The sequence below is a fragment of the Chrysemys picta genome, chromosome 1 (assembly GCF_011386835.1).
Source record: "Chrysemys picta bellii isolate R12L10 chromosome 1, ASM1138683v2, whole genome shotgun sequence".
NCBI classification, from domain to species: domain Eukaryota; kingdom Metazoa; phylum Chordata; order Testudines; family Emydidae; genus Chrysemys; species Chrysemys picta.
The window spans coordinates 177,349,506-177,363,508 of NC_088791.1; the positions used below are offsets into that span (position 1 = coordinate 177,349,506).

General features: G+C 39.1%; 1 protein-coding gene across 32 annotated transcripts in view; it reads right to left on the bottom strand.

The window, feature by feature from the left end:
• The window catches only part of ROBO2 (roundabout guidance receptor 2), a 1,484,585-nt gene that overhangs the window by 51,595 nt on the left and 1,418,987 nt on the right, over positions 1 to 14,003 (bottom strand). For all 32 annotated transcript variants that reach the window (XM_065575614.1, XM_065575735.1, XM_065575671.1 and 29 more), the window contains 2 exons: positions 7,590 to 7,632; positions 5,936 to 6,063 (listed from right to left, as the gene is read on the bottom strand). In XM_065575614.1, coding sequence (XP_065431686.1) covers positions 5,936 to 6,063; positions 7,590 to 7,632 — 171 coding nt within the window. The remainder of the gene's footprint in view (positions 1 to 5,935; positions 6,064 to 7,589; positions 7,633 to 14,003) is intronic.

Genomic DNA, 14,003 nt, shown 5'->3' on the forward strand with positions numbered 1-14,003 from the left:
CACTACTGAAGAATGTTTTCAATTGTTTGTTCTATGTCAGAACCAATGAAACTATCTGGGCTTTAGGGAAATGATGGAAGTTAATCTACAAATCACAGAGGAAACCATCTCCCTGCAAATATCTAACAAAACTACTGAATGAATGCCCAGGCTTCTCAAAGTAATTCTTTTCAGGGCACAAAGTGCATTTTTCTAAAGTTTTATCCGTCACTTTATCTGGTTTGATTTTAGAACCTAAACAAGACACTTCATCTCAACAATACAGGAAAACTGACATGAATAAGTCATTTCAGAATGTGACAAGATTTCAGCTACACTTTAGAGAGTCAGGTGATCAATCAATTATAATGATACAGTACACTGCTGGAAATGGAGAACAACTCAGTTCAAAAACTGTACTATGTATAGATTGAAATTAAACCTTGGAAACAAAATATCTGCTCACTTTTCCACATGCTGAATCATTTTACATATTGCAGAATTATAATTTTAATCATTTAGATCTAAATTCTTTCTCCTTCCGAAATTTCACAGTGACACTTACTGGCAGAATACAGTAACTCCTCACTTAACATTGTAGTTATGTTCCTAAAAAATGTGACTTTAAGTGAAATGATGTTACGCGAATCCAATTTCCCCATAAGAATTAATGCAAATGGGGGGGGAGGGGTTAGGTTCCAGGGAAATATTTTTCATCAGACAAAAGACTATATTATATATATATATATATATATATATATATATATATATATACACACACACACACACACACACATACAGCATAAGTTTGAAACAAACAATTTAATACTGTACACAGCAATGGTGATTGTGAAGCTTGGTTGAGATGGTGAAGTCAGAGGGTGGGATATTTCCCAGGGAATGCCTTACTGCTAAATGATGAACTAGAACAGATGAGCCCTCAAGGGTTAACACATTGTTGTTAATGTAGCCTCACACTCTACAAGGCAGCACAAATGGAGGGAGGAGAGACAGCATGGCAGACAGAGACAGAGACTCTCACCTGTATGTGTGTGAGAGAGAGAGATGTGCCTTATCCCTTTAAGTACGCTGACCCCACTCTAAGTACATTGCCTTTTAAAGATCAGCAAGTTGTGTCTCCCCCTGCTCTATGGAGATGGAGTTAGCAGGGTGCAGAAGCACCCTCTTCCCCTCCCCCTAGTACAGCAAGCAGGAGGCTCCCAGGAGCAGCTCCAAGGCAGAGGGCAGGAGCAGCACACGGCAGTGGGGGGAGGGACAGCTGAACTGCTGGCAATTGATAGCCTGCTGGGAGGCTGCCGCACAGGGAACTTAGGGGAGCGGGGAGCTGATGGGGGGCTTCCGGTCCCCCTGGTTCCAAGCCCCCACCAGCTATCTCCAACGGGCTGATCTTTCTGCAAGCAATGGACAAAGCAGGCAGCTGCCAAACAATGTTATAAGTGAGCATTGCGCAACTCTAAACGAGCATCTTCTCTAATTGATCAGCAATGTAACAACGTAACAACGAAACAACATTAACCGGGGATGACTTTAAGTGAGGAGTTGCTGTACTAGGTTTAAATGTGAACACCTCTGAAGTATGAAAAAGTGCCTGGAAGGTGACTGGTACAATGGCATAGGCAGCAACACTGCTCAGTTTATGATACTCTCTCAGAGCCAAGTATTTAAAAAATGGCTCTTTTTCTAATTAGTTTAAGATCAAAAAAGTAGTACTCAGTGTGGAATCCAACTGATGGAAAACATGCGAGCACCCTTCTGCTTTATAACATGACTACCAGCTACTGGACATGGACTCTGACTATACAATTTGAATAATAATAATTATGAATACTCCTAAATTCAAAATGCTCAGATCTGGGGTTTTGGTTCAACGCATTGTAAAAATCAGGGTCATTTGTTGTTTTTTGGGACTATTTCCTACTATGTGTATGTCTATACAGCAACTACCACAATGGGACCCTGACTTTGGTTACAGCCTCTAGACACTAACATAACATAACTAACATCTACTATTCTGGGTTCAAATGTCAAATATGGACAAATTGAGGAGATTTTGGAAATGAGGATTTGGTTTGGGCTCATCTGTATTTTCAACTTTTGCAGCACCAGTGAAAGGATTTAGATGTCAAATGATCTATTTGGTGAGGCACAATCAGGTATATAAAATGGCTAAATTCTACCACGACTACAGATTAATTATGGCCACAGAAGTGAGATATAATCAATGAAGAGCACATATTGCAAAACGAGAGTTAATTTTTCAAAAATCAGGCAGTTAGCATCTACTTACATGGGTCTAATGTACTTTCAGTGTTCAGTTTACAGCTATAAAGATTTTTTTTTTATAACTACCAGCCCTGCAAACTCAGCCTGAAGATCTGAGAGTCAAGCTGGGTCCTATCTGGCTTGTGTACCATCACCAATAATAAAGATCAGAGGGGTAGCCGTGTTAGTCTGAATGAAGTGGGCATTCACCCACGAAAGCTTATGCTGCAATATTTCTGTTAGTCTTAAAGGTGCCACAGGACCCTCTGTTGCTTTTTACAATAATAGTCTACCTTGCCTCAGATGGTTCCATGAAGGTGCAATGGATTAAAAATTAGTAAACAATTTTGTTAATGATGTACAACAATAATAGAATCCAGCTTAATCAGCCTGTGTTGGCTCTGCTGCAGGGATGTTAGGAGTAAAAAACAGCAAAATATACTTATCTCTGACATAATCAGACATGACTCTAAATATATGCACAGAGCAGATCACTGCTGAATAAGGTGGTACCATTTTTATACAGTCACTTTTCAAAGTAGAATTGCACTTCACTGCAAATTTTATAATATGGGGTCAGTGTGCACACCTCCCTGGTACTTGGAAATTGTCACTTTGTCTTACTACCAGTGAAGCAAAAGTTTCCCATAAATATTGGGAATTTTCAATAGAACTATTTCTTTTAAATTGATTGTTTTAGTTCAATAAAATGCACATGCTGAGCACATGAATTATTAAATTGTCAACTCACAAAGTAATTATATAGTAAAAAATCAAGCACTATCACAGCAAGACTCATATCATTCAACTATACCTCTTGTGGAAAAGCCTAAAAAAAGAAATGAATTTTGCTCCATGTTGTTATACTCAAAGAGGAAAGCATATTCCAGAATCAAGGTTTCTCTGTTGAAAACACTCCAAATCCTAACCTGCACTGCAGATCCTCATGTAATTGAGACAGTCTTGGAGTCCTGTCTGAGTTACAGCAGCCTCTTCAGCCTGCCGTATGGGGCCAAAGCAAATATTTGCAGCACTCTGTGATATGGGCCTGCCCCCAATATGTCCCTCCCACTTGGCACCTTGCCCTGGCACACCTGCTACACCAGAGATTGCAAGGGGATTCTTGTAAGGCAGCCTTAAAGCCATCCTTCACAGTTCCTACACATGGAAACCCTCCTCTGGCCACATCCAAGATGTCTAGAGACCCTTCATGTCACGCCAGAGTGGGCGAGTGAGTATCATCCTCTGACTTCAGCCTCTAGGGTTCAAATCAAGGGACTGATACCAGAAGCATCAAGTTATGAATGCAATTTAGCTGCTAAAATTGAAAGAATAAATGTTATGTCCTTCTGATGAATCTGGCCTTCAGCTCCATCACCATTGAAGGCAAAAATCTCTAAAAGCTACTTCCAGTCTTGGGGCCTATAGAGCCAAATGCTGTGAGAAAATGTTAATTTTTTGTACTATGGGTGCTCATGTAAAGATGTGGAAATGCTGAAGAATCATAGTTTCAGGGCCTCTGCAGTCAAGAAGCTGGCAGATGTATGTATAGTACTACCACTGTCCTCTTAATATTATCTATAGACATGCCCTCTTTTACATACTTAAAGATAGCTTTGCTATATTGAAAGTTAATATAAAGTGTTTTAATGCAGTTCAGCACCATAGTGTAGTATCAGAGAGAGAGTCTGTTATTCAACAAAACAGTGTTACAAACAAGTTAAGAAGTGATTCTCCAGATGGAACTTTGACACACTTTGGTTTATTTCTGCTTCTATTTTTCCATCATTTTTTTTAACATTAGAAATTCAGGTCTTTTTTACATTGGAAGGCTTTATGGAGACAGGAGAACTGGTAGGATTATGACATCACAGAACCAAGGAAGTGAGAGGGGATGTGATTATTATTCGGCATGTTTAAAACTCAGTCTTTTGTTTTTTTTTTAACACCTTTTTGACTAAAACACTTGAGAGAAAAGCTCTCTTTGTTAACGAGTCAACACTCAAAAGTAATGATGCCCGAGACCTTCCAAAAGGGCTTCCAATGAAACCACAGCACAAAAAAGACCCTAAAAAAGTCAAAGAGCTCCCCTCTCCCTACCCCTCTCCTCAACAATCCCGTCACTCAAAAAATCTTTGAGGCTTTCTTTATATATTATGGCCCTGAGTGAGAACAGCCCTCCAATGAGGCTGTGCAAGGGTAGAGAGTTGAGCAACAAGATTCCTCCTCTGTGGAGATGCTCAAAAGCTGCTCACAACTGTCATTCCTAAGTTCCTTGCTCACTCCTGCTCTCTCACATGACCCATTCCTCCAAAAGTGGTAGAGAAAGAGGTGAGGATATTTCCTTGTCCCCGCTACACCATCCTATAGGGCTGATTGCTCATCCTCATACAGGACTTAAATAAGAGTATTTCCAAGAGCCCACCACATCCCTCCCATTCTCTGTGGGAGGTGCCATGACTCGGGGCTTCAGCCCCCACGGTGGGCACAGGGGAGGTGCTGGGGTTGGGGGGTTTAGCTGCAGGGCGAGGGGGTTTGGGGCTTTAGCCCTGTGAGGCTAAAATATTTACCAGCGCTTCACTCTGGACAGCTCCAGCTGAATTTAAGTCCTGCCCTCATACGAAAGGAGCAGCACCTGGAGAATATCTTGTGTGCTTCCTCTGAGGTGATGCTGCTCTCCGGGCTATAGCTTAAGTCACTATCTAGCCCCATGTTTAAAGAGGTAGAAAATGGGCACAAACATCATTCTATTTTCTTTACAAGTCACCTTTAAAGCAGATGAACATTTCATTTTGAGTCAACCACAGTACACAGAAAGAACTGTGCTTTTTACCACCCTGACATAAAAATAATTTGTATATAGTGCTTATCACAGAGCTTAACAAACATGAAATAACTAATTAATCCTCAACACTCTGGTTTGATAGGAATTGTTATATTCCCACTTAGCGTTTTAATCTCTATGACTGAAGTGCCTAATTTGCCACAGTAAGAAGTAATACTGAAATTAAAGTAATAACAACAATGATTTTACAGACTGGGGAAGTGAGAGAGGTGAAAGTCAACATTTTCAAGAGTAGTCTCTGATTTTGGATGCTAAATTGACACGTTGGGCCTGAGTTTTAGAACTGCAGAGTACCCACAACTTCAGATGAAGCCAATGGAACCCGAGGCAGCTGAGCACTTCTAAAAATCAAGTCTATGTTGAACACCCAAATATCGAGGTAGCCAAAATAAGAGACTAGTTCTGAAAGTTTTGGCTGTAATGACTTGCTTCTGGCAACACAGTCCGTTGCAGTTCTGGGGTGGGAGTCAGGAGCTCTCGGCTCCAAGTGCTACACTCAGACTGACAGACCACACCTCACCTCTCTCCCCTTTCTCTACTATTGGTGTTTCTATGATAGATTTAACAATATGAGTAGGACATATAAGGACTGGAAATAGTGATCTAAAATGCTGATAAAACCCAAACATTGCTAATTAGCAGTGTTGTTATGCTTTAATGTATTGTACTAGGTAGCAATTTTACAGCACTGCTAAGGCTCTTTGATGAATAACCTCCCCACAATATATATATGCACGTGCACAAAACAGAACCCAATATGAAAAACAAACGAAAGTGAAAATAAAATGCGTTATTCACTGCATGATGACATGACTCAGTAAAACCCACCTCCACGACCAAAATTCCCAAGATCGTTGGGTCCACTAGTGCTGTTGTTTACTGGCAGACTGGTGGCAGGCCAAGAGTCTGCAAGCCAAGGATAACTGGGGTCACTTGCATTCAACAGACCTGGTCGACTGAAGCAGGATGAAAAAAAAAGGAAATGAACATGAAAATATGTCTGTTGGACAACTCTGGACAAGATTGTGATCGAAGAGATTGTATCATTTTTCTCCTGCCACAGTATGTAAGAAACAGTTTAGGAGACTTCAATATATTTCAAATTAAAATTGTGTAGGCTTTCATGATTTAAAGACCTTCAGCAGTTAATTAAGGCTGTATACAAAATAACTTTGGCAGTTGAAATGGAACTAGGCATCAGTCATGATTCTGCCAGAATCCAAATGAACTCTGTTGTCTGTCTGAAACAGGGAGTAGGCTGTATCACGGAAGGATTCTAAACAAGGGTTGAATGATAAATTGCCACTTCAAGGGAACAATCACTCAAAATGACTGCTCTGTATCAGCCATTTCCAGGACTTTGGGCTACTATTTCTTCACTCCTTGAATCCCAAATGTACATCTGTCATCTATAGGCTGGTAGCTCTTTCTTTGAGTACTCTTGTATAGTTTAGAGGAAAATAGGTTTGAGTGGGATTAATGGAAAGTTCACAACAGTATTTTTCTCTGTGACTACAGCATGCTTTCATAGTTTTGTAATATTAAACTTCGAGAGCTGTTGGATATCTCAAAAAGGGAAGAGAACTTTGGCCATAAGAAACTGCACTCACTAAGCACAGGATAAATAATGTGGCCCTATCCTGAAATTCAGCATGGCAAATGTGGCCAGCGCTTTGTGTTTTGCAAGGAAAATCAATCTCTTAACATGAAAACCACAGTTCTGAAGGTTTTCCGGATTATTAGCACACTTATGAGGAAGAAGCAACATTTATAATCATTGTAGTTTTTCTGATAGACCCCTTCTGGTACAATCCCTAAGAGAAACATGGGTTTCTATGGAAACGGCAATAAGAAGATCCAGCAGTTTTCTTGCCACATCCACTAGCTCTCATTAGGCCTAATCTCTTTTTGCTAAAATATTGATTAAATGGGAGATTGGAAGTTATTACCAGGGCCTAATTACAATCTCCATATTGGCAAAGAGAAAATAGATGAGGATATATGGGTTTGTTATCAGCTTTTATCAATTTCAATTGAGTAGCCAAAGTTGTGGAATCCAGTCCCATCAATCTACAACCTATTTATCATCCATGAATCATTTATTTTGTGATCGATTATGTGTAATTGTTCACTCACAGCAATTTAGTGGGAGCCAATAAGGAGTCTTAAACAACAGCAACTTCATTTACTAATGTCTAATTAATGCAATAAACATCCTGGTAACAAATGAACACATTCCTTGTGATATTTACTACTAATTTCTTCTTGGGCATCTGGGAGATATGAAACATCTGGACTTGATTCCTCTAAAGTGCCCAACAGATAGATCATTAAACCTTGTGGTAAGCCATTTAATTCCTCCTAGACTTGTCAGTCTTATAAATGATCTTTTATTATAATAGTCCTTTATCTATAGAAAAGTTCAAGTTCCTAATCAAAAAGAAAATAGGATGGAAATAGATCTTTTTAACAACAAACCTACCTTCCATTGCTCATTAGTCCTCCATCTCCTCTTTGAAAAGTGACTGTTTGGGTTTAAAAAAAAACACAAGAGAGGAAAATAAAATCAGTTAGTAATAATTAGTAATAAACAAATCAGAGTTTTCATCACTCAAGACTAAAACCTCTGGGCATCATAACAAAATATAATGCAGCAGTTCCAAGAAAGAGAAACATGCCACATTGAGAGCATCCACTGGACAGATTTAAATCAATCTGCCCTATAGCCTGTAAGCTAAAATTGCAGGATGGCTAAAGAATCCTGAATTTACTATGGGTCCTCTGACATGACTATGTTGTGTGAGACTACATCAGGTGGTGAAATTGTGTTTTCCTGGCATGCTTCTGCTTCAGTATATAATGACATTATACTGGAATGTTAATGACATCGGTGTCATGATGCAGCAGCATAATGCCACCACACAAATATTTTGTCCCATAGGATAAATGCAAAGAGGTGGCAGTCCCGCTAGAATTATAGTGGAGGAAAAACAAGTATAAATCCTCTCTCTCTTCTCTCACACATTCAAGATAAAAACATCACACACACAAACGCAAATACATCAACATTACATGGTGGGAAATCCCTTCAGTCTTTCCCTGAAGGATGCCAAGGATACACTTTGAAGTATATGAATCGTATTAGAAATCCATAAATGGACCCTTCACAGAAAAATCCCTGCCCCCATCGTATATTCACAGGGGTATATTTCAGGATGGCCCACAGTTGTAAACCCCATTTCTCAGGAGCTGCTTTCAAATGTAGGGCAATATAGGCGGTCCTATATTGTGGTCCTATGTTATTAATTCCTTTATATACTAATTTTAAGCCAACCTTTGCTGCACACTTGCTGAACAGTAAGTGCAATTAATGCACCGTAGAAATCACTAGGTATTATGAAACAAGGCCAATGAGCAGACCTGGTCCTTCAGTGGCAATAATCTATTAATGATTTTCAGAGATCATTCCAATTAAAGTGCCCTACAGCTGACTATTTTAGTGGTCCAGCCTAGATCCTGAAGACCTTGAACAAAATCCACATCTATGAATGAAGATTGCAATTTCAGATGGAAAGAAGTTCCATGGTCAGCTTAGTTAAAAATAACCTCCAAATAAGGAATTCTGATCACCTTCCTAGGGTAGCCATCTTCATCAATACATATACAGTCACCAAAGCATTTGCAAGGTTCTCCAGCTATTACCCCCACCAACACAGAAATACCTTTGTTGTATCTAGGCTGACTTTAACCATCTCTGTCAGATACTGCACTCTCAGCAAGATAACAATACAGCACCAAGATGGAAATGCCATGATTAGCAAAGAAGTTGACATACATCTGGATATCAGCAGCATATTGGTGATACCTCATATTTTGCCAGTTTATCAGTTCTCTAAGGGGCTTCGCAATACACATTTAACAAAATGTAATGGTGATCAAACTAACCCCTTTGGAATCTCATATGGAAGGGCTTTTGGGGTTGATGATTAATTATCCATTACCACAGAATGGACTACTGTTTCTACTGGAAAGCCACTGTAGTTCTATTTCACATCAGACTATTTAATAGCTGTATTTTGAAAGAGTTAATCTGAAACAATTAATGAAAAGAAAATTGAAAGCGTGGGAAGTATTAAACAAAAACCTGCTTACAAAAACACCACATGCTAAAAACATTGCAGCTAATTAGCTCTTGATCTGACACTACTTTCCAGTTCTGTTGCTTTTTAATGGACTATCAAGTGATTGTATCGCTCTCTGCAAAAAGTGAATAAGCTAATGCTAAAGAGCTGTGGATATCATTTGTGAATATGCAAATAAATGGGTGCTGTCTGGCTATGTCTCAAAACATGTTGTTAAGAAATGTATCAGTAGAAGCTAATTTAATGTTATTTTTCTTCCACATCCTCAATTTCTTCCAGACGTTCTATCTCTGTCAAGGCAACAAAGCTATAAACCCAGAAACAGACCACTAATGTATTCAATAATGAACTTTCTGAATTTGGTTTGGTATTTTATAGGGGGCTTCCAGGATAACATAGTCTACATTGAAACTAATTTCACACCTGAAATGAATATGTTTGTTTAGGCTACAGACTAATATTAACATTTTAATTTTAAAAGAAATATTGTCACTCTGTGTGTGTGTGTGAGAGAGAGAGAAATTTTAAATATGACAAATGGGAAAAAATAATATTTTTGGTCACCTACATATTTATATTTGTAGGACTCTCTACCATAGCTAGAGGGGGGAATACAGAAGGAGAACACACCTACAACTGTCCCCAGAGGCGCTCTACTTGCAGAGCCATGAAGTATGCAGGATACTTCTGAGCATGCTGGGGAGCACATCATGAGAAGACGTGCCTCCTACACTACTTGTATTACGCTGTAGTTGATCTCCGTAGGCCGGCAGTAGTCTGCTGGCACAGAAGACAGGTGGATGCCACCACTTTGCCCCACCTTTGGGGTCACTAGCATCTAGTGGTAACCCTGCCTTGTCCTTGCGCACAACCTCACCTTCTGACCATCCAATAAAAGCCTTGTGCTTTAGGGGAGAGATACCGCTAGATATTGGCTGAAAGAGAGAAACCCATCAGAGAGAAACAGCTATGGCAGTGTTATTGTTTTTTTATGGGCCAGGTTGTGGCTGGGCATGCGTAGGTTCATGTGGCTTGGAAAGAGGACGCTCCTTATGCTTGCTTCCACTTTGCACACTGATGCAGGAATGGCTACAACCTTCCCATAATGTGGAACACGAAAATATCACAGTCACTGTTCTTGTTCGACAGGCTCCGTCTGATCAGCTAAACTCTCCTATCCAAGGCTGTAGAACTTTTTTTGAAACCAGAGGACATTAGTGGCAGATCACAAAATCATTTTGTATTTCTCAGATTTGCAGGAACACATCCATTTCTCTAAGAGTTAACAAGGAGAAGGAAAAGGCAGCTAATGGCACAAAAGACATGGTCAGGCTGCCAAAATAAGCACTTTGTTTATCACTCCTGTCATATGTTTTGTCAGCATTTTTTGCCTGCAGTTTGATTTCTGAAATTACAAAACAGGTCTAAATGCTGAAAAGGAGCATATTTAGTGCAACGCAGTCTTGTAGATGTCAATGTAAAACAAAATGCCCAGACATGCTGGCTTTATTCAGGCTGTCTCCATTTCAAATCGATGCTGAACAGTCTCAAGGGGCAATGGGGGAGGAGGAAGAGGAGGGTCTCTCTAAATCTAACCCAACCCATCTTTTCTTGCCTTTTATCATTGAGAAAGCATGAAAGGTCTTTCAGCATTATCTGTATCTCATATATGTCCTTAGAATGGTTGAAGTCCTGCATTAGGTGCCAGGAGGAGATTGGCTTTCAAAAGAAGATGGGGGGAAAACAAGAATAGTGATTTCTAAGGGATTCTTACCAGACTATACTGCAAGAACTGCAAAAATTCAGAGTATACTCCAAAGTGCATTTAAACTGCATACAATGTAAAGAAATTATATTATATAAAGAAAGTATATATTTGTATGAAGAAGAGTATATGTTAAAAGAGCTTTTGCATGTTTTTTTAAATATATAAAGAAGTACCTATGCTATTTACTAATATTATCTGACAAGGTTAAACCTAATCTTCATGCCTGTTAGAACTGGAAAAAAACGAATATATAGTAAGTTGACATTTTGAGGCAAGAAGCTTCAGAAAGCTTTCTATGTGCCTATCTCTAATAGGACACATTTTCCTGCCACAAATGAAAACTTTAATGTTGCCAGCCAAGTCTCATTCCTTTTCCTGATAAGCTGTTCCTCAAATATGAATGTGGATTAATCCTCTTTTAATAAGCATTAACTCAGAACAGATAATCAGTGTATAAAAATTCCATCAACTCTTCTGCCTGCCTTTGGATGATTCTGTCAAATAATTTATACTCCTCTAACAATTTTACGAATTATGCATGAAACATTTAGAATGCCATAATTTACTGTTTTTAATTTGTTTATATTTATTAAGTTTCACAAAATCTTTAATCCCTTAGGGCACTAATCACTAAATAAGCTTACCTACTCATAACTGAACATACACATTTACTTTCCTTGCATGGCTGATGGTCTGTCCATTTTTGAAAACACCTTGAGTATTCAAGTGAGTGGTTATTGGCACACCAATGAGTCAGAGGACACATGAAAGATACATGGATATATGGAGTCTCTCCTGTTTCCGCACAGGAGTTATGTGCATTTACTGTACAGAAACCTGTGTAGAAATGTGATGACACATTTGTAACTTTCCCTGCTAAATGAATCAGTTCTGTTCTAGAATTGTAATGGATGGGAGTGAAAGAACTTACATACTGTACTAGAAGGGATACCTGTTTTGTGCCAGCTCCCCTTCTTTGTGCCATGTGCAAACCTGTGTTGCATGTTTGTATCTGGGGAATGTGAGTAGAGGGTGAACATGAAAAACAGGAAATTAGTGTATAACTCAGTTTCAGTGTGCATAGCAGCAATTTTGCTCTTCTAGAGGGTGTCAAATGTGCACAGACATGTCAGGCCAAATTGTCCTCTACAATCTGCACTGCCAATTGCTAAATAAGGAATAAATCATGCATTTGTGGTTCTGACAGACCCCTGAGTCCAGCTTTTGCTTTGCTGATACACTGCCATCTTCCAAGAATATATATTTAACCCGCTGGTTCCAGTTATGTCACTACTGCTTCCCAGCTAGTGGAGTCACTTATTTCACTCACATGGTAGACACTCATACCTTTAGTGCTTTAAGTCTCAGGTTTAATCCCTGCTGATGAATCATGCAGGGGAGGGGGGAAAGCGGGGGTTGTTACAAGTGGTGGCCTGTGAACCAGAAGGCTACATACATATTACAGCTGTTCCACTGTAAATAACCAAAAAGCATGTATAAGGTCATATTATTCATTATTTGTCAATATGTGAAAATGTTCACAAATCCAGAAAGTTACCCAAGTTTTAGCCCAACAGATTAATCTTCTCCAGCCCAACTATGTAGCAGCAGCATTTCATTTGCTATTTGTTATTTTTTTTATTAAAATATGTCAGTGATTCAGTCATGCAGCAGAAACAATACCTTTCTGATGGCCAATCACACAACGTAAATAGCAAATAGTCCAAGTGAACAATTCACAAACTTCCCATAGTCAGAAAATTATCAGTTCATATATTTAGCAAATATTTTCAAATATCGAATACATACCATTTAAAAAAATCAGTGTCAATTTGTGAATAATTTGCAAATAGAGTTGGAAAACAAAAAAAGATGGTCACAAAAAAAATGAAAAAAATATTCTTCCTTCTTTTGTTTTTTTTCCAAAACTTTCCAACCAGTTCTATGTATGAAGCAAAGCAAAAATCTAAATTTATCACAAATATACATAATGAACAGTTTGACCAGTACTATTACATATTCAGATATTCATGTTATATGTATTCATGAAGGAAGCAGATGTTTGGCCTGAGCAAAAATTTGCTTCTTTCACAAACAAATATATTAGGATAAATTCACCCCCAATGTAACTTAACTGAAATTCACCTCTGATGAAGGTGAATTTGGTCCTAAGCCTGCCTAAAAATGTAGCCCTGGAATCTATTTTAGCATACATGGGTTACAACTGACTATGGAAGGAACAACCTATAGACTTAAGTCTTCTCAGATCTGTACAAACAGGGAGGTGTTTGGCTAAGTGAAAATTTAAACATTTTGTGACTGTAGATCATATAACCAACTCCAAATTCATGCTGTCAGGAACTTGATGCGGATTTGAGACTCTTCTTGGGGAACTCAGAGCCTGGACATAAATCAGTAGATTTTGCTAATCTCCAAATGCACTTTTGTGCTAATTGTGACAGTTTCTGAAGACCATGGGTCAGATTTTGATCTTCGTTCCCCCAGTGTAAATGGACTTCATTGAAGTAAATGGATTTACTCATTATGAGGGAGATCAGCATCTAGCCCAATGTGTTCAGAACACACACGAGCTAAGTTACTGATATACGGTAGTATGTGATTAGGATTTAAAGCATTCACGTTGTGCCTCCCAATGAAATGAGAAAAGCATTTCAGGCTGTGGTCACTGTCTGTCAAGCTGTGCCACGCCTTACTCTTATCTGAACAAACATGCCAATAGTGCTGTTTTGGCTAAGCCATTCATGAGTTTTCAAACCTTCTCTTTGGTACAGTTGTTCCTAATAACGATATAAAGATTGTGTGGGCAGGTGGTATCACCTCCTCCTCCTCCTTGTCACACCTCTCTCAGCAGCCAGCTGTGCCCTCCTGCTGAGCTGCATACAACTCCAGAGATGGCTGAAAGGTAGACAGAGCTGGAGAGAAGCAGCAAGAAGGGAACAGTGGAAGGTTCCAATGAGCAGCAGGG